General features: G+C 38.6%; 1 protein-coding gene across 1 annotated transcript in view; it reads right to left on the bottom strand.

The window, feature by feature from the left end:
• VGLL3 (vestigial like family member 3) overlaps window positions 1–11,783 on the bottom strand; it is a 43,008-nt gene extending 31,225 nt beyond the window's left edge. The window contains exon 1 of the mRNA XM_036243706.1: window positions 11,658–11,783. Coding sequence (XP_036099599.1) covers window positions 11,658–11,783 — 126 coding nt within the window. The remainder of the gene's footprint in view (window positions 1–11,657) is intronic.
• Between the last annotated feature and the right edge of the window lie 8,973 nt (window positions 11,784–20,756).

Below are 20,756 nucleotides of genomic sequence, written 5' to 3'. Positions count from 1 at the left end.
CAAAATCTGATCCTTTGTCATACATGTTTTTAATTTCAGAAAAAATGCATGCTGGAAAATGAATGTAAGTAGAAAAAGAAATAAATCATTCCTAGATACTCCGTAAGCATATAATTTTAGAAATGTTATCGAAACACATAACCCAGACTCATATGTTTCTAAGGTAATTGTCAGTTTCAACATCTATAGCCACAAATTACAATTAAATCATTCAATAAATTAAACTTTTTCCCCTAGCAATGATTATGTTGTTCTTGTGTGAGGTAAATCCTGAAATGATCAGGTATATTATGAGTTGCTGGTTATTATATAGAGACTGCTATTTATAAGTGTGTGTAATTATTTTTTATTTAAAATGTGTTTCAATATAATTATCACTTGTTTATAAAGAGATAATTCATTCCTTGCAAGTATATACATCTTACTGATGAATAGGTGATTGTAATGATTAAGAGGTTATATTTCTTACAGTCTGTTTTTTTTTTTTTTTTTGCACTAATTTGAGCATTTTATATTTAACTTCACTAGTAAATACACCACAGTAACATATGTATAAAATGAGGGGACTGATTGTCCCAATATGCCAAGGTTGAGGGTTTGATCCTGGTCAGGGCATATACAAGAAGCAACCAATAAATGCATAAATGGGTGAAACCACAAATTGATATTTCTTTTTCTCTCTCTCAAATCAATAACTAAAAAATTGCAATGAGGGGATTGATCTAAATGACCTCAAGTTACTCTTAGCTTTTAATTCCATTATAAAATTAAAACAAATATTGCAATGTATTAGTCAAATCACAGTACTGTTGCTCTGGGCACATGTGTATTTACTAGAAGTCATACCATGTTAAGCACAGACACACACTCTTCGCCTACTACTCCGGCATGTGAGAAAGAAGCACTGTTTTTATATGGGGAGGAAATTAAAAACAATCCACAGAGTAACTTCGCTGTCCACAGTAGTTCACTATTATCTATGAAAACGATTTCATTTTCCTTTTAATGTCCACCTCAGCATCAGTTTGTGAGAATCAGGTTTCACAGCTATTGTTTCATTTGTTTAATTTTAAATTTATGTTTTAAATAAAAAGTCCTGGCTGTTTTAATTATCCAAAGAAAGGTAATGTTTTATTTTATTCCAATTACCAATGAATTATTAGATGGAATAAAATTAAAGTTTTATACATGTAAAAATGTGTAAACTGATAATCCTGATTAAATGTAGCAGAGTATTATGACCTATACCAATAATAAAATATTTTAATTTTTTAATTGATAGCAGTTGAATTTAATATATAGGTTTTCTATCTATTTAAGATTACACAACTTGCTAAATGCAGAATCATTTGAAATCATTTTTTAAAAACCATTTTTGAGTGGCCAGGTACATATAAGTTAATCTAAAAAGTACATACTTTTCAATGTAAAATGGAGAAAATTGAGCAAAATCTGTTATTGTATCATAATACCTTTAATCTATTTTCTAAAAATCATTCTTTTGCTCATGGATGCATTGACTCCCTATATCCTTTACATTTCTTATATATGTAATATGTCAGTACATACACAGATGCATTTATATGAATATATACTAATATATTCCTTTTGATATGCAAACACCTGTGAGTCTATAAACATATCTATATTGACTCCTCTAGTTAAGTAAAAACGTTTGGAATTATAATAAAATATACTTCTGTTTTTGGCTCTCCCATCTCTTTAAGGCAGGTCTACTAATTAAAAAAAATTTTCCTGAAGACTGTCAAACAAATCAAAATAAAAAGGGGACCTATAACATATTTACCAATAGGCAGGAAAAAGGGTATACTTATAATTCATTCCTCCTTGCACTTTTTTTCAGATAAAGTTGGGTCAGTTTTCACCAATTACAGTGAATCAATTTAAATATTTACATTTAACACACACACACATTCACACACACACACACACACACACACACTTATTACCTCACTACCAACATCAACGTTTAAAGGGAGAATTCTAAAGTATCCAACTGGCCTGAGAGCTACCTAAAAAGCTTACACTTAATTTGCATACATTTTTTTAAACATCAAGCAGGAGCATGAAGGAGAAAGAACACAGGGCTTGAACAGCCACTAATGGGTATGCTGACATTCACAACATCCTAACATTCTCCGTGCACTGAAGTCTCTGCTACTTCCTGTGGCCTGTGCTTCAGTGATTGAAAATCAGTTCTTTGCCTTTTTTAAATGTTACTTATGTGCACTCTTCTGTATTGCCTTGGCGTTTGTTCCCTGGAAAGAAACTTCTCTAGTGTTATCTAGGGAACGTAGAAATATAGAAAATTCAAAACACTGAGAAGAAACCTCAAATCATCAAAACCTAGAGTTTCTGAATCAACATCAAAAGGCAATCTAGTTCATATTTTTCTCAAAATACACCATCACTTCCTAAGAAGATGCAAATCTCTCAGAAACATTCTTGCTTTTCCTAGGAGACCCTGAAGAATTGTTAACAAAAATAAAGAAGCCATCCAAAGAGACTTCAAAAATGACAATTGATTTATTTAATGCACATTACCTGGCTCATCCCCATCTCAGACTAATGGCAATTGCTGTCCAGGTAAAATGACACTCAAGTTACGTGAGACAATGAGCGAGGTAATAGCCACCCGGTTAAGACTAACAGGAGCACGCTAGGGCAGCGAGTGGAGGAGCAGCGGCCAGCACGCGAGCCCAGCCACCTCACAGGCTGCCGTCAGGCGCAACAGAAACAAACTTGCACAGGAATGTGCAGGGGAAAGGGTTTGTCTGACAAGAGAAAGACTTCCATGTCAGGAGCCAAATACCACTAACTCCCCAAGGCTTAAGCCTATGAAATGCCAAATGATTACTGTGCATATGTGGAAACTTTTTTTTCCTAAGGAAACAAAAGTATTTTAATGAATCACTGGATATTTGGAAACAGCTTTCAGCTTTTTTTTTTTTTTTTTTTTACTTTCTACTGGCTATCTTCTTTAATGCAACATTTTTTTTTTTAATGTCCAAAACATGCTTAGAGTCTATAAGAGTAATCTGTAATACTAGCCAGGAGTAACTGTTTCAAAATTGTAAAATCCATAAAAACAGTACATTGTTCTTTGATCATGTTTTTCTTAATTCACTTGAATAACAGGTTTTTAAAAATATCTCAGAGACACGTGAAATTGTGATCCTTAGCCTATTTGGAAGAAGAGGAATCAGGTTATGGGAGGGTGGGTCAGGAGAAAGATGATATGCCACAAATGTGTGTGTGTGTTTATACATGTATATAAATATAAACTCTCATACACATTTTATCTGAATTATTCCCAATTTACATATGCAAAAACTGACTTATTTGGCTAGGATTATCTAAATAGCAAATGGCAGAGATGGACTTAGAATCTACTTCTGTCTGATTACAAAGCATGTATCAAAAAAAAAAAAAAAGGACTGAAGGAAATGTGTTTCTTTATTGCCTATATCTTAGTGTATATCTATCACATTGATTTACTGAACAGATGCCCACAGTTAGTCTGGCATCACATGCAACCACAGATGGCCTAAAGTTATGTATAACATTAAAGCAATTAGTAAACATGTGTCAGAGGTATGGCTATTAAGAAATGCAGTACTCTTCAAAATATATGTATTACTCAATGAAACTGAACTTCTTCATCTAAGCATGTATTGTCCCCTTGACAAGACAGATACATAATACAATTGCTTACTATTTTTCTGAAAATCTTATTTGGAGATGGTGAGCAAAGCTAGTTTTAATGCACAGTCACACCTTGAGATTCTATTTGTTTGCTTTTTAAAATTTGTTTTGTTCTTAACAGTTGGAAGAAGCAAGCCGCAAATAATATTAACATGATCAGCTGTCTTTTAGCACACTTGCCTCTCAATGATTCTGGTCATTATAAAAAATCAAACCTATCTCCTCCAAAAATGAAAATTTTCCAGTTTTGAGGATGTTCAAAAAAATATGCCACAGGCTTACAGAGAATTGCAAAATTTTAATTCCCAAAATGTTTTAAGCAGTGATCACAAAATAAGGGTATGTGTTCTCTCTCAAACCGACTACTATGAATTAAACAACAGTCCCAATGTATAAATTTCTGGTATGTTTGTATAAAACTATTACAAGACTTAGGGTATAATTTCATTTTTTTACAAATGTATCTGTTTTTCATTGAATTGTCAATTAATTTCTATTTGTATCAGTAATTGTGCGAAGACTTGGATCCACAAAGATGAAAGTCATAGCCTGCCTCTAAATCATAGTTGGGAAAGCACTGTAAGGGCAATAGAAAGTAAAGGGAATCTCATGGTTAATCTATATGGCTAATTGTATTATTTCTCTAAGTAGCTAATATTCAAAAATGTACAAATAAGAAAAGCAGGTAATGTTAGTTAAGTTACTAATTGACTTCTTGTTTCTAAGGAAACACAGATAGGATGGGAGCCCAGTAGAAAGAACTGGAATGAGAGAATGGATTTAACCAAAACTAGTTCAAGAGTCTGAGTAACCCTCTGGCCCTTAGCTTCCTCTTCTCCAAATGAGGAATTTTGACTTGATTGTATTAGAGGTCTGGTCCAATTCTATATCCTAATAAGCAACATGCTGGAGCTCTAGAAAAATTTACACTTAATTTTGTTTCTTCCATTGGCTGCCTCATCTCATTTTGGAGGAGACTAGCCAAAAAATACCCTACAAACCATTGAAGACTAATTCATTTCCAGACCCGGGCCATCTAGCCCAATTCCTAGGAATTAGTTTTGGAACTTCTTTTATCTGTCTTCACAGTAACAAGAAAGAATGCATCCTTTGAGCCCCCATCCCCCACTAAATCCCTCATGGACAAGTGTTTTGGCATACAAAAATAATATACTTTTAAGAGCAAAAAACACCTGTTTACATTAGGTCATTCTTTTCTTTTTTTCCTATACTAAAGTACGAGATAAGTGAAAAATAGTTCAGTTACCCCAGTTCAGACCACACTGTCAATTACTGGCATAAATCTGGTAACTACTGAAGTATCTATAAATATGGCATTTATAACTTGTTTCTAGCAGCAGATGTTGGTCTAATGGTTCAAGGCACTCTTAGGGTCTTCTTAAATGAATAGTTAAAGCAGAAAACCAGCTGCTGAATGATATGCTTTTTGAAAGATTCAGGGCACAGTTTTGCCCTGAATTATTTCTTTCCCTTGTCTCCGCCAGAGATTGATATTCAAGTATTAGACAGTTTCCGTTTCTTTCTTTTTTCTCTTTAAAGTAATTTTTTATTATTTTTCCACCACAGTTTACATTCAATACCATTCTGCACCAGTTTCAGATGTACAGCAAATGGTCTGGCAAACAAGCACTGTACAGACTGGTCCCCCACTGCCCAAGCACCAACCTGGCCTCATACCCAGTTATTTCAACATTACTGATGCTATTCTCCATGCTGCAATCCACATCTCTGTGGCAATGCTGCAACTGCCAATTTGTCCTGCTTAATTCCTTTACCTTTTTCACCCAGCCCCCAAGGCCCTCCCCTCTCACAGATGTTAGCCTGTTCTCTGTATCTATGGGTCTGTCCCTATTTTGTGTGTTTACTTTGTTCACTAGATTTCACATATAAGTAAAATAACATGGTACTTGTCTTTCTCTAGCTGCCTTATTTCACTTAGCATAACTCTCTCCAGTTCCATCCATGCTGTTGAAAAAGGTAAGATGTCTTCATTTTTTACAGCTGAGTAGTATTCCATCATGTGAATATACCACAGCTTTTTCATCCACTCATCTACTGATGGGCACTTGGGTTGCTTCCAAATATTGGCTATTGTAAATAATGCTGCAGTGAGAATAGGGCTGTATATATTCTTTTAAATTAGTGTTTCAGGTTTCTTTAGATATCTCCTAATCACTGGGTCATAATACAATATTTTCCTGGAAATAATACCTTGAGTCATTACCTATTAGATGTATTAGTTTTGTTTGTTTTTAGAAAAAAAAAATTCATTTTTTTTCTTTTTTTTTATTCCTCACCCGAGGATATTTTTCTACTTATTATCAGATAGAGTGGGAGGGATGGAGAGAGAAAGACAAAGAGAAACATCAATGTGATAGAGCCATATCGACTAGTTGCCTCCTGCATGACCCGGCCAGGGCCAGGAACAAAGTGCAACCAAGGTACCTGCCCTTGATTGGAATTGAACCCGAGACTCATTTGGCTCTAACTGCTGAGCCAAACTGGCCAGGGCAGATGTACTGGTTTTGAATTTTTTAAAGATGACTAGAAACAGGGTTTATGGGAATGGTATCCCAGTTAAGCGCCCTGGTTTTATATAGTCATCAAACTCACAAGTTTGTTTTAGAATCTGCCCTAAGCATCTTAAGCATAATATTTTTAGTCTCACTGAAAATTTCCTTTGCAGAGAAAGATATAAGACAGAAATATATATGCTGCCTAACGGGGGTCAGCTCACATGTATATTTCTGTCTTCTATCTCTTCTGTAATAGGCCAAAGAGTCAGTGCTTGAGATGGTTCTACCTTCTGAACATCTTCATTTCCTTTGGCCTGGGACATGTCCCTGCCATTCCCGACTTCATGAGACTTAATAAGTGCGAGGTAAAGTAGGGCTTCCTTGCATTTATCCAAAATACCCTTCACCCTTCATTTAAATTTCCAAAGAATATTACCTTGTCCTGGCATTTGGTTCCTGGTGAACATATCCTCATTCTGCATGATTTTATAGATTTCAAGCCTGCCTTTACTATCGTTATTGTAATCTTCATACTGGTTGACTGTCAGAGACAACAGTTCAGTTTAGTTATTCTAAAGTTTAATTTTCTTCTCTAGCTTTGAATCTTCTGGCCAGAAAAGTATTGGAAGCATAAAACTGTAGGGGACGTTAAGCTTCTAACTCTCTGCAGTCAAGTGAATTTGTGTAGTGTGTTATTATAGGCACTCAAAGAAATCCTGGGTGAATTCTTATAACCCCACTTAAGCCCTTGTTTACAGCTGCAAAAACAAAAAACAAAAAAACAAACAAACAAAAAAAAATTAGATCCTGTACCTTAACTAATTTGACTGTGTATTGAAACTACCTAAGATATAACTGTATTCTTTCCCCTTAATGAATCTAAATTTATATTGGAATTACAATGACATACGTGGCACTTAAAGCTGACTGTTAATACCGTTTCCTGCATACTATTTTAAATAAATAAATGTTCATTTGCTAAATGGATATTCTACCTCATCAACAAAGGATGCAACATGGATAGCAAAAGTCATTAGCATAATACAAATGCTTGCAAAATGACTTTGGAATGTCTAAACTAAAAAAGTACACTACCAAGGACTTGGAAAGAATTTCAAGCTCCAAGGCCAAAGAATCTACTGCATATTAATCTTCTTTATCAAGAAGCTGATTTGGAGCATGAAAGACAAGAATAAGCTTATTGTGCAATAGCAAAAAAAAAAAATTGGGATACTGGATGGCATGGTGGAAAGATGCTACACTGGGGAGCAGAGATTCTGATGGTTCTAATTTTGTCACCAATTATCTTTGAGATATTTAGCCAGGCATCCCAGTCCTATGACTATCCATGTCCCCATTTGTGAAAGAAGGACTTGACACATGTTTTTCCAGTTTTTTTCCCTGACAAACAGAATCTCAGAGAGGTTTTATGACCTAACCAAGGTGGCCGAGTTTAGAGAGTTTGAAAAAACTCCTTACAAACTTGTAACTGGAGTTCCGCCTCCCAAGGACACTTAATTCTTTCAACTGAAAGCATGCATACACCAACTGTCACCCTTGATGAGGACAGAGTAAATGTGCTCTAACTTATTTGAAGCCCAGAATATGATTGTTAAAAATGCCTACACCAATTAGAAAACTAGGATTGTTCTCAGCTTTCACTATCCTGTGTATGAATTATACAATTCTGAAAGTTTTGTTTTAAGCATCTTCCTGATGTTAACATTATGATTATAGGGGACAGGGTGGGGTTAGAGAACAACAGATCGTCTGCACTTAATATGAGAAATCTGCTGGGTATGGAGAGAATCTATGATTTCACACCATTTCCTTCCTTTTTTCCTGACACATATTTTAAATCTTTCTCGGTTCCTACTGTCCCTGTTAGAATACAAATGCATTCCTTTCTACACACGCTCTGCGGTGTCATCATGTCTTCAGAGCATGTGCTGAGTGACTGGGTGGAGAGTTCTCCTGAGATGATAGAGGCTGATGTATCAAGGCTATAAAAATTGTGGGCAAAGGGACCAGGGTGCTTAGCATCCCTCAGCAAATCCTGACTCTGTGGAGCACACTGTAAGATTTATGCACTGCCACAAAATCTCTAGGAATTAATGTCAAGGCCTATAAAATTTACCCTTCAGACATTTTTACATATTACTTTGATTCATTTACCCTACTGTATGCCTAAGTAACACACTGCAGTGCAGCCTGATTCATATGCAGTTAGCTATGGCTGTAAGGTACTAACTGATTACCCACTTACAATGTATATGTTCAATAAGAAACTTAGCTTAAAATTTCAAGTATAGATTCATGCTGTTAGGAAAAAGCTGAAAGTACACATGACTGAAATATAAAGTTATACGGTGTCAAAGAATTTTCAGCTATATGATCATACATTAAAAGGAAAAATATACCTATGTTTAAAATCCATCACAATGAACCATTTAAAAACATCCACCAACTGACAAGGCCTTAGGAGCTATACAGATTTGAGGGGGGAAATATCAGTTCACAGACACACTGCTACAATCGAATACAGAAGTAATTTAAAACTTTAATGCTCTGTTTCTAACATTTTATAAATGACCATTAAACTTTCTTTATAACACTATCATTTTTTCTACTTCTCTTCCTTTTTTTCCTCTTCAACAAATTAATTTTTTAAATGCAGTAGAAGTTGTAGCCTTTATTTCTGTCTCCCAGGCAAGATGCTCTTAGGGGTCACTTCCCCTTCATGGATAATAATGATAAAACCTTATGGAATGCAAAAAACAACCAAAATATGTATTCTCAGATGACTGCATTAGGGCCAAGTCAATATTAGTCCCACTTCACCCACGCATCGCACAGTCTAAAAATGCTGTCAGCCTGATAAGAATTTCCTGATTTACTCTTTTTTTCCAATAGAAAATATAGGTCATCAAAATAAACTCCTGACAGTAAAAGAACCATAGTTATACTACCAAGTCTCTTTTTAATTTGTCAGCCAGTTATAGGCAAATCATTTCTTCACTTGATTAAAAAAAAAATAATCTTGAACACAGTCATTTTGATAAAAGCGACATGAAAATTCCCAGGCACATTTCTCAACTAAGTTATTTAGGTCAACTCAGCCACATATCTATTTAAACAAGATCTACAGAATTCCAAAGTGCAGTGGAAGTTGATCCTTATTGACAATATGTGCCACTTATCAATGTTGACAAATCAGGTAACAGAGAAACCTAATTCTTGAGTTTAATGATGGTCTTAGCAAAAGAATTAAATTTGGGGACTGAGTCTCAGGGCAATTGCAAATGTATGATAAAGAATTGGAGTTGTTCCTTATTTCAAATTAAATGTTATGACTTGTAATTTGCAATTTTCCTGATATTAAATTTTATTTTCCAGTCCCCCCCCCAAAAAAAATTACAATTCTAACCTCCATCACAGATTCATATTTTAATGGAATTATTTTCACAACTCTAAAAAATAAAACCTTGTTCTCAATGTCTACTAGTTCACGTTATTTTTAAGGGGAAAATAACTTCTGGAATGATTAGTAAAGTTTGAGTCTGCTGCTCATCTACATTCTGACTGATGATTGAGGCCTCACCAGTCTCTGAGAGGGGAGATAGAAAGGAGGGAAGGGTGGTTCATCTGGGACAGACTGTTTATAAATGCATGAAATGACTTTTAACACCTCTTTGCCTCACTTACCTAACTTGTACTAAATGGTTTTCTCCATTATTTATATCTTTTATATTTAAAGCCAAAGAAAGACAACAGCATAACCAAAAAGTTTTAATCTGTCATCCTTGACCACAAATTACAAAATGTTGTCCCATTCTCCTCCCCAAAAATAATCTTTTCTGAAATGTTGGACTTGCTGAATATTACATAATGATAATGACAACAAGAAAGTGTGGTTTCTTCCTCTTTTGTCCTTGTGAACCTCAGATTGTGTGGCAGACAATCCTGAGGCATGTACCCTTTCTGAATCACATAAATTTCACAGTTATCAAATTCTAAACAGAATTTATGATTTCTTTCCAAAGACTAGCACTGCAAGTGCAGCAAAGAGACAGAGGAAAAGAAAATACAGAAATTAAAAGGCCAGATTAATTAAAGAACCAAACCCTTAAGACTATCATAAAACATATGGTTCCAAAGAAATTTTTTTAAAAATCAATAAATCTAGTGGATTGTAATTTTCTAACCTTATCTAGTTCCCTGCTAAGTGCCTTCATAAGTGTATTTTTTAAGTCTCATCGAATTAACTAACTCTAATTCCCAGTGTCTGAGGACCCTATTTTGGTATAACCCAGTGCCACATACTCACAGGTGGTGTGTGCAGCACTAAGTCTTCACACATATTCTGTTGGTGTCTCGAGAGGAATGCCCAAGGGTACCTCCTGCCAAATTCCGCAGAACCTTACTCTCCTCCTGAAGAATCTGTATCATCTTCCTGGTTCCCTAACCCCTTTTATCAACAGTATTCTCAGTCACTCTTGGCATGGTATAAGAACTGGTGATCCAAGATCACCTCTTGGCCAGAAGGGGACAAGACATACACACACAACACACTTCCAACAGACTGAACTATAACACCTCTGTGCTTTGGTGGAATGAAAGGTGAATGAGGGTGGGGTGAGAATGAAGAAGGTAAAGGGGGTCAAATATATGGTGACAGAGGAGATTAGACTTTGGGCGGTGAGCACATAGTGCAATAAGCAGATGGTGTATTATAAAGTTGAACACCTGAAACATTTAATGTTATTAACTACTGTTACCCCAATAAATTTAATTTCTTAAAATTGAATGAGGAATTTGGGGACCAATCCTTGTTCTCTAAGTCTCGGTCATAAGGACACACTCTGCAAAGAAGTTCTAGCAGCGTTTACTCTATCCCCATGTTCCACCATAAAAACCACCAAAGGTCATTCCCTGAGCTCCAGCTCACTGTCCAAGTAGCCTCCCCCATGCCAGTGCATATTTCATCTCCTCAAGAAAACCCTGAAACACTACCTTTCCAAAAGAAACAAAATATTTGGTGTAAGGGAAGTTTACTCACAATACTCCTAAGACAGATGCCCTTGGTGAGCTTCAGAGAACTCAGCCCTAGGAGCTATGAGGGTAGCCTCAGAGTCGCGGGGACAACACTCAATTAGCCCCCAGCCAGGTAATGCCTCACTTCGAGTCCCCACCGGTGCACCCAACTGCTCGTCCCTCCCTGAAGCCTCTCCTCCTCTCTTCTGATGGCTTTCAGCTCAAGGGCGCTTCCTCAGGTCCCAGAGCATCCTCCGCGCCAGAGATCCCGGCGGGACGTCGCGGAAGCCCCAAACCGATACTCTCGGCGCCCCTGGCCCCCGCCCCCGCCCCCGGCAAGCTGCCGGGTCGGTGACTCACCTGCTGGCCAGGTTGGGGCGACGGGTGGTAGTAGGCTGTGGGGCAGGTTGTAGCTGCCACAGGGTTGGGCAGATACTGGGGCGCTCCATACGGCTGGGGGTGATACATCACCTCGGCACAACTCATGGCAGCCGGGGCAGCGGCGGCCCCCGAGCTGCCGCCGCTGTTCTAGGCGCTCGCGCCACCGGCGCCGCCGCAGCTGCCGCCTCTGTCGCTGCTCCAGCTGCTACTGCGGCGAAGGCGGGTCCTCGGCAGCCGCGGGCTCCTTGCGGGGCGCGGGCTCGGGAGGGGTTGGCAATCAGCGGGAGCCCATATGCGGGCACCTTCATCTTCAGCCCCTCCGGATGTCCCCTTGTCCGCGCTTATATAGCGGCTGGGGAACGCAGCGGCCCGCCGCGCGGCGGGGGCATGACAGCGGCGGTCCGGAGGGCAGCGGCACCCACGGCAGCGCCCGCCGCAGCCGCAGCCCGGCAGCGAGCAGCTCTGTTTGCATACACACAATGCGCCCGGCTGTCCTATCACCCGCGCTCCCGGCTGGGCAGGACCGGGAGGCAGCGGCAGAGGGAGGGGTCGGCCGAAAGGAGGGGGGCAGGTCGCCTCCCGGGCTCGAACCGCTGGCCAAGTTCCTCCAACTCTGTCCGCAGCGGGCGGGTCACCCAGCAGGGGGACCCCGGGAAGGGCCAGCTGCGGATTGGAGCGAAGTTTGAAGCCCTCTCCGCCTCCCAGCCGTGGGACGGTGGTGGGAGGGGAATGGCATGCGAGAGGCCCGCGCCCTCGGAGCTCTGCGGGTTCCTACCCTGTCTCCGTCACCTGGCTGCCAGGGTAGGGGCTTCTCAACCCCGAGGAGCTTCACAGGGAACAGCAAGGCAGAGGCTAGGGCCAAAGGAAAGCAGGGTGTAAAAAAAGAAGTAAAGCAGAGCAGGCTCAAAATAAACTGGGATACCCCACCTCACCCCCCTTCACTATAGCCGTAAGTGGAAGTCAACTTTATTGCAAGTGCGCGCATGCCAGGAATGCAACACAGTTTTCAACAAGTAATCTCCACTTTAAGTTTACACCTTTGTGGTATGACATTCTTGTGGAATGGTTCCTTTTTCTGGCTTTTCCAGCCTGGTTTCCGTAGAGTGATACATAGTAACAATCCATGAAACCCATTTACTATTTGCAAGTGGTTTATAACCTTCTCCAAAATGAAAAAAAAAATCTGTTGTTGGAATTCCTATACAATTAAGTAAAGCAGAAAAGAGCTGCGTTTATTTTATAAGTAAACTCTACCTCTGACCTTTAACAAATATATTTTTCCCCTTTTACATAGGGTAGGTATCCTCTCATGACATAACAGGATCTTTTATTTTCTCAGAGACTATACTCTGTCAGAGGAAAAGTCCATCTGGATGTCAAGTGAACTGATGTTGTGGACTGAACTTGTGGCCCACCCCTAAATTGGTATGTTGAAGCCCTAACCCCCATGTGACTATTTAGAAACAGGGCGCTTAAGGAGAACATTGAGACTAATTGAGAACGTAGGGTGGGGTCCTAATCTAGGACTGCTGTCCTTATCAGAAAAAGACATCAGTGATCTCTCTCTGTGGTGGCACAGAGGAAGGGTCTGGTGAGGCTGGGGTGCGAAGGCACAGATTACCAGCCAGGAAGAGAGGTCTCACCACAAAGTAATCCTGAGAGCATCTTGATCTTGGACTTTTAGCCTCCAAAACTGTGAGAATATAAATTTCTGTTGTTTTAGCCTCCCAGTTTTGTTGCTTGTTTGGTGATCCTATCAGACTAATGCAGATATATAGCACCATTATATATTAATAATTTTATATGTGTTTATGTATAATACAGATACATTCATAAATACATATACACAAACTCATACACTTAAACACACAAACTGAAATAATTGTATAGGAAGTCTTTGCTACTACTCATAACAGCTCTTATTCACACACCCATTCTTTCATCCATTGAATATTAAAAAGATGTTTATTAAGGGCTTACACAGTTTGGACTTTAAATGTGTTCTTTGTAGTGGAACAGTTTTCTTATAAATGAGATATATAAGAATTTCTTTGAAATATTTATTAGTGCCTTTTCCAAAATTGACATTTCCTGTTTATACCCCTTTCCTGTGTTCCAAATTCATCTATTAAGCTTCTGTTTAGATGGCTCCACATAGATAGTCCATAGGAACCTCAATCATAACAGCACTCTTTTTTTTTCCCACATCACCAAAAAGATCCTCCTCTTTTAATCCACATCTCGTGTATTGAAATTCCCACCCTCCAGTTGCTGAGCTAGAATTCTAGAAATTACCCAACACTCCTTTCTTCTCCTCTCAGACCCTCTATCAGATTTTAGACTCTGCTTCATCCCAATTTATACATTTCTGCTGATTCTCTTTCCTCATCTTTTTATCTCTGCAGTTATAATCCTTAGTTCACTCAGCATCTCTCAGGAGGCTTCTCTCGGAATTTCAGGCCCCAGTTTGAACCCTCCTCTGATCCATTCTTCACAAGTTACTTCCCACTCTTTTCTGTTCTAGCTACTGCAACTCCAACACAATAATAATGGATCATTGCTCTTTTAACAAATTTCACAGTGGCTCCCCATAGTTCACAGTCCCAACTTTCAAATTCTAGCCCCTGCTTATGTCACCATCTCCTTCAACTGTCCATGCAGCCCTCTGAATTGAGACCTCCCTTTCTAGGGCAGAGCATGGTATCTGCCACTACCATGCTATGACACACACGATCAGAACATCTGCACCAATACCTGCCCCCCACCGTTTTTACTGGCTAATTCCTTGTTCTCAAGGAGTTATCTTCCAAATCATCTGCTGAAGACCAGCTTTGATGCCCCTACCTCAGCAATTCCAGGATCCCATGAGTACTGTTCCCACCATATGAATAACCGACTACCTGATTTGAAATTGTCCATTTGCTTGTTTCCTCAAAATGATTATGCCTGCTTGAAAGCAGGAGCTTGACTTTTATCTCTAAATCTCAATCATATAAGGTCTAGCTTAGTAAACATTCATTGAATAACTAAAGCATAACAAGGGAAGAAAAAACCCTTAGGGGAGTTTACAAACTGAACATATAGAAAATCAGTGAAGGCTAAAACATGGAACATAGATGTAGGCTCTCCTTCAGGCTTTTTCCTGTATGTTAGAATGTGAAGGACCTTGTAATGTGAGAATATTTAGGACCTAACATGACAAGTGACTGAATTAGGCCACAAAGCTCTCTTGTCAGGGCAGCCCTTCCTCAAAACCCAGACCTCCTATTTTACATACTTAACACTTTCTACTTTACTTTTAAGTAACTTAACCTACCTCTAGTTGATTATTTTTTGGTATAATTCTGTGTTCAATATCTCTCTCCTCCACTAGATTATTGCAGAGACTTTATATCCTGTATAGTTAACATTTAGAAGATATTCCATATGTATTTGCTGACTTAGAAAATAATCTGAGAACTATGTACAACTCATTCATACCCACAATTTCTGCATCTTCCCTGAACCCTACATGGCCTCCAGTAAGCTGCAATTTTTTTTATTGCATGACAATGATGTAGTTCTTGGGTACTAATAACTCATGGACTCAAAAGTATGAAGGTATTTGGCAAAATTTTCCTATAATGCAATACTATCATTGTTTTGATACCTCCTTCATTTCTGTATTGTACTTATGGAAGAAAAAGGAGAGAAAAAAAAATTCTGCCAGAATTAAAATCTAAAAGAAGGATAGACAGAATAGAGGGAGAAAATAATCTGTCAAAGGCTAGAGTTTTTGTTTGCTCATTAATAAAATGTAGATAATTCTGGGTAAGGAGAGCTGTATTGGCTAACCACAGGAGAGTAGATATACCTGACTTCCCCCAAAGGAATGTTTAAGGGTTTTGGTCTGGAAAAAAATGACCTAGCCCTATCGGTGTGGCTCAGTGGTTGAATGTCAACCCATGCACCAAGAGGTCACTGGTTCAATTCTTGGTCAGGGCATGTGCCCAGGTTGTGGGCCCAACCCCAGTGTGGGACATGTAGGAGGCGGCCAATTGATGTTCTTTCTCATCAATGTTTCTATCTCTCTCCCCTTCTCCCTTCCTCTCTCTACAATCAATAAAGAAAAGAAATTTTTTAAAAAAAGAATTACCTAGCCTACAAATCTTCCTTCAAAGATAAGCCAACATGTAGTCTAATTAAATTCTAAGGAACAGGATGCAGAACTAAAACCAATGCCCCAGGTCTCTTGACTCTTGGTTCAGTTCTTTTTCCATTGCCTCATGATAAAGACTTATAAATAAGCACACATGTATATTTACATGCATGCATATATATGTGTGTATGTATGCATGTAAGTACCTAGTTATACACATTCATTTAAAGACATACTTAAAGGAAGAGGTCTTTTTTTTTTTTTTTTTTTTTTTTTTAATAAAGAGGTTTTAGATTAGATCATCTTTTAGTCAACTTGAAGTTGCAGAAAGGAGTGGGGTTGATGAGGGGGAATGTAGGCCAATTGCATTTGACAATAGTGAGTCACCCAGATCAGGGAATGCAGTCTGACGCTGGCATACTCACTGTCATGTCTATTATGTAGAGGTGTCACAATTACTTGGAAGAAAATAGTAATGGGATGGAATTTAACTGTTTGCACTTCTGAGCTCAAGTTCCTAAAATTTACTCTTTTATCTTTTTCCTCCTCCTCTCACACTTTCCCACCTCTTCTGGTTCCATCCTGATGTGGAACCCAATCCTACCCATCTGTGGTTATTTGCCTATTCTTTCCTATCCCAGCCACTGCAATTTTAACAGAATACCAAAATGTCCTCAATTGTTTCCAACTCATATGAGTCAGGGCTTTACAGTCACTACATTTTTGGCCCCACTCACCAAATTTCCCAGAATGCTCCCAAGATTTTTAGCTAGATTTAATAAAGAGAGCCCCTCAAACCAGGTTGATTTACAGGGGTAAATTGAAGTGAATTTTCCCAATATCTCTTAAAAGAAGATGGGGGAAAAGAGGGCAGCTTTTTATTTTTTGTTGTTTTGGAGTTTTTTGTTTTGTTTTATTATTTATAGCCAAGCAGCTTATCTTTAACTTGGGTTCCAGTGCAAGAGATCATATGGGCCTTGGCAGCTTTGGCTCAGCAGTTGGAGTGTTGGTTCACAAACTGAAGGGTCATGGGTTCAATTCCCAGTCTAGGGCACGTGCCTGGGTTTCAGCTTCGAACCCTGGACCTGGTCGGGATCCTGTGGGAGGCAATCAGTCGATGTGTCTCTCTCACGTTGATGTTTTCTGTGGTTTTCTCTCTCTCTCTCTCCCTCCCTTCCTTCCACCCTATCTAAAGATCAGTGGAAGAATGTACTTGGGTGAGGATTATCAACAACAACAAAAAATGGGACCTGCAGTGCGCATGTGTAGGTATAGTAACCTGTTTATCAGAACCCTCTTCTCAAGCCACCAAACTGCTGGTTTTTGGCCAGCCCTCTGGCCTAAGTTGAACCCACTAATAATGCTGCCTGCTCTAGAAATCATGGCTCTGAGGACATGGGCTTGGGTTATCTGCACAGGGAATTCCCAGGTCTTAGTATAGATACATGGTTGTTGGAGGTTGAAAAATACCACCCTAAAAAGATGTCCCACTCTAATCTCTGGAACCTATGAATGTTTATTTTACATAGCAAAAGGGAGTTAAGATTACAGATATAGCAAAAGGGAGTTAAGATTGCAGATAGAATTAAGGTTACTAATAAGTGGATTTTAAAATATAATTATCCTGGATTATCTGGGTGGGCCCAGTGTAATCCCAAGGGTCCGTTTAAGAGGGAAGCAGGAGACAGAAGAGTCTGTCATATTGATGTAAAGTGAGAAAGACTCTACACTCCACAGGTGACTGAGGATGCAAAGAAGCCACGAACTGAGGAATATGGCAGTCTCAAGTAGCTGGAAAAGGCAAGAAAGTGGGGGCTCCCCTAGAGCCTTCAGAGTTAACACAGCATTGCCAACACCATTTTGGACTTCTGACCTACAGAATTATAAGTTGATAAATTTGCATTGTTTTAAGTCACTGAGTCGTGGTAATTTGTTGCAGCAGCAGTAGGAAACACACAACAGTTAAATGGGGGAGGGGGGGTGTGCTAGAAGGGAGAGATTAGGGTGAGCTTGTCCTGTCTGTTCTACAGATTCCTATGAGGAGAGGCACAGTGGGTCAGGGCCAGTAAGGATACTCTAAAGCTTAGAGGCAGGGATGGACTCTCGCTTCCTGGATCTAAGGATGGTGCCAATAATACCAATGGAACATGAGAAAACAGAAAGTTAACTGACACATAAAGCAATAAAACTTCTTTATTCATTTGTCCTGCCTTAAACTATGTTTCTCTGGTGTACTTACTCATACCCTGTTGCAGCTACTGCCTCCCATTTCCTCGCCATTCTCAAATCCCTCAAATTCCCTTTCTCCACGTTCTTCCTTTCCACTTACTGTCGGGGCCACTTACAGTCAGATTTCTGCTCCATCACCCCACCAACATGTATTAAGGTCACTGGTAATGAACATGTTAACAAGTTTGAAGTTCTTTCTTTAAAGTTCATCCCAATTGATGCTTCATAAAATTTGACATTTTGGACTAGTTACTCCTTAAAATTCTCTCTTCTTATGACATTCTTCCATGACATCCCCCTGTCTTAATCAGTTTCTTTTAACTTTGGCTATTCTTTCTCTGTTTCCTTTGCCAAATCCTTCTCTACTTAAACTCTAAATGTTGTGTTTCTGAGTTGCTTCATCTTACTCTGTTCTCTCACCCTAAGAAATTTTATCTCTTCAACGCCCCCATCATCCGGCAACTGTCAACATATTCTCTGTATCTACAAGTCCATTTCTATTCTGCTTGTTCATTTATTTTTTATTTTTTAAATTCACTCATTGATCGATATGTATTTATTGCCATTTTATTGTTCATATTTTTTACCTTTTTTTTTTCTTCTTTGGGGAGTTGGGGGGATGAGTGAAAAAGGTGAGGGGATTAAGAAGTACAAATGGGTTGTTACAGAATAGACATGAGGATGTAAAGCATAGGAAATATAGTCAATAGTATTGTAATAACTGTGTGTGATGTCAGATGGGTGTGAGATTTATCTGGTTGCTCACTTAGTAAGTTACTTTATATCTGATCACTGGTGTGGACCCCTGAAACTAATATAATACTGTATATCAAATGTAACTGAAAATAAAAACTGATTAAAAAAAGAAATCTCATCTATCTTCAAATCACCTCTATATGCAAATAACTTATAAAAATTAGTCCGAGATTCCTAGTGTGGAGATATATCTTATATGGAATTCTGAAGTCAATAAATAAAGCAAATGAAACCATATGTGGCTCAAATTACTATTGAACATTTCTCCAATGTCCCATAATAAATTTATAAATGTATAAATTGTAAAATATGTGTGTGTGTGTGTATACACACAAATGTATTATGAATACATATATATATTCAGTAAGTCTGACAACCTTTTATTATGTTGTTTATCAGGTGGGATATTGATTGATTCATGTTTAGGAGTCATGTCTTTTTTTTATTTAAAAAATTTTTAAATGTTTTTATTGACTTTTTTAGAGAGAGAAGAAAGGAGAAAGAAACATTAATGTGAGAGAGAAACATTGATCAGCTGCCTCTTGCACACCCCCCACTAGGGACTGAACCCAACACCCGAGAATGAGCCCTGACTGGAAATCAAACTCGGACCTCTGAGTCCACGGGATGACACTCAGGGATGTCACTCAATCCACTTAACTACACGGCTGGGCACCATGTTTTTTTTTTTTTAAAGTTAATTTTTAAATGCAAAAATTATACTCAAATTGGCAAGCTATACATATAATGTGAGAGAGGCACGTGGGAATTTAGATTAACTCAAGGAGTAATAGATTCATGTCTTCCTTTTTACACTTCCTCTGGGATAGCTCAATGTCCACTGACTTAAAGGAGTTGAATAGTGAATATAGTGCTTTTTTACCATAAATCCTCTCTCCTTCTCTCTCTGCCTCTGCCAGCTCACATTCACATCCTACCCATTTTCCCCTGTCTACTCTGTGACTTATTTCTAGAATATGTCATACATTTTTTGCTTCAATGTGTGGATGAAAAAAAAGGTGGTGGTGGGTTCTATGGAAAATAACCTCACAGGGTGATCTGGTCATAAATTCCTAACTGGGCAAGTCATGATGGGTAGTCATGCTCCAAGCCCATAACTTCTTTTTTTTTTTATTGATTGATTGATTTTAGAGAGAGATGAAGGGAGGGAAAGAGAGAGAGAGAGAGAAGAGAGAGAGAGAGAGAGAGAGAGAGAGAGAGAGAGAGAGAGAAACATTGATTTATTGTTTCACTTATTCATGCATCCATTTGTTGATTCCTGTATGTACCCTGACTGAAGATCAAACCTGAAACCTTGACACATTGGGGACTATGCTCCAATCAACTGAGCTACCTGGCCAGGGCAGCCTATAACTTCTTCAGTGAAAGGTTTTAAACCAGCCCTGCCCATTGTTTCTGTGCCTCTAGATTAACACACCTTTGAAATATCAGAAATATCCCCTTGAGGGAGGTATAAATCCCCAAGAGAGCACAAATCTTGTTAACTATCCTGTAATCTAATCCCTACCTTGCTTTCTCCAGCCTTCTTTACATCCCCTCCTTAATTTCAAATGCATAAAAGAAGCTGCAAAACTGTTATTCTCTGGATCTTTTGAGACCTTGCTCCCTGACATATGTCATCAGTTTTGTTCAAATTAACTCATAAAATTTTGCTATAGGTTTGGATATATTTTTTGTTGACAAGTACAATGACCTCTCCCTCAGTCATTGCATGCATTATTTACTTGGATAATTCTCCCCCACCCCCCTTAACTTAAACATGCTTTCTCAAAGTCATTTCTCAATTTAAAATATACCCTGGTACACACCTACTATTTTCTCCAGCTACAGCCTGTTCACATTCCCCTTCCTAGTGTTTACCATATTTTGAAATACAGGTTTTTTCCTCAACTTTTCTTGGTTTCCTATTATGTCAATAAGGCATAAATCATGTA

This window comes from Molossus molossus, unplaced genomic scaffold (assembly GCF_014108415.1).
Source record: "Molossus molossus isolate mMolMol1 unplaced genomic scaffold, mMolMol1.p scaffold_m16_p_5, whole genome shotgun sequence".
Classification (NCBI taxonomy): domain Eukaryota; kingdom Metazoa; phylum Chordata; class Mammalia; order Chiroptera; family Molossidae; genus Molossus; species Molossus molossus.
Note: the sequence above shows the minus strand (reverse complement) of the source record. Positions and strands in the feature narration are given on the sequence as shown.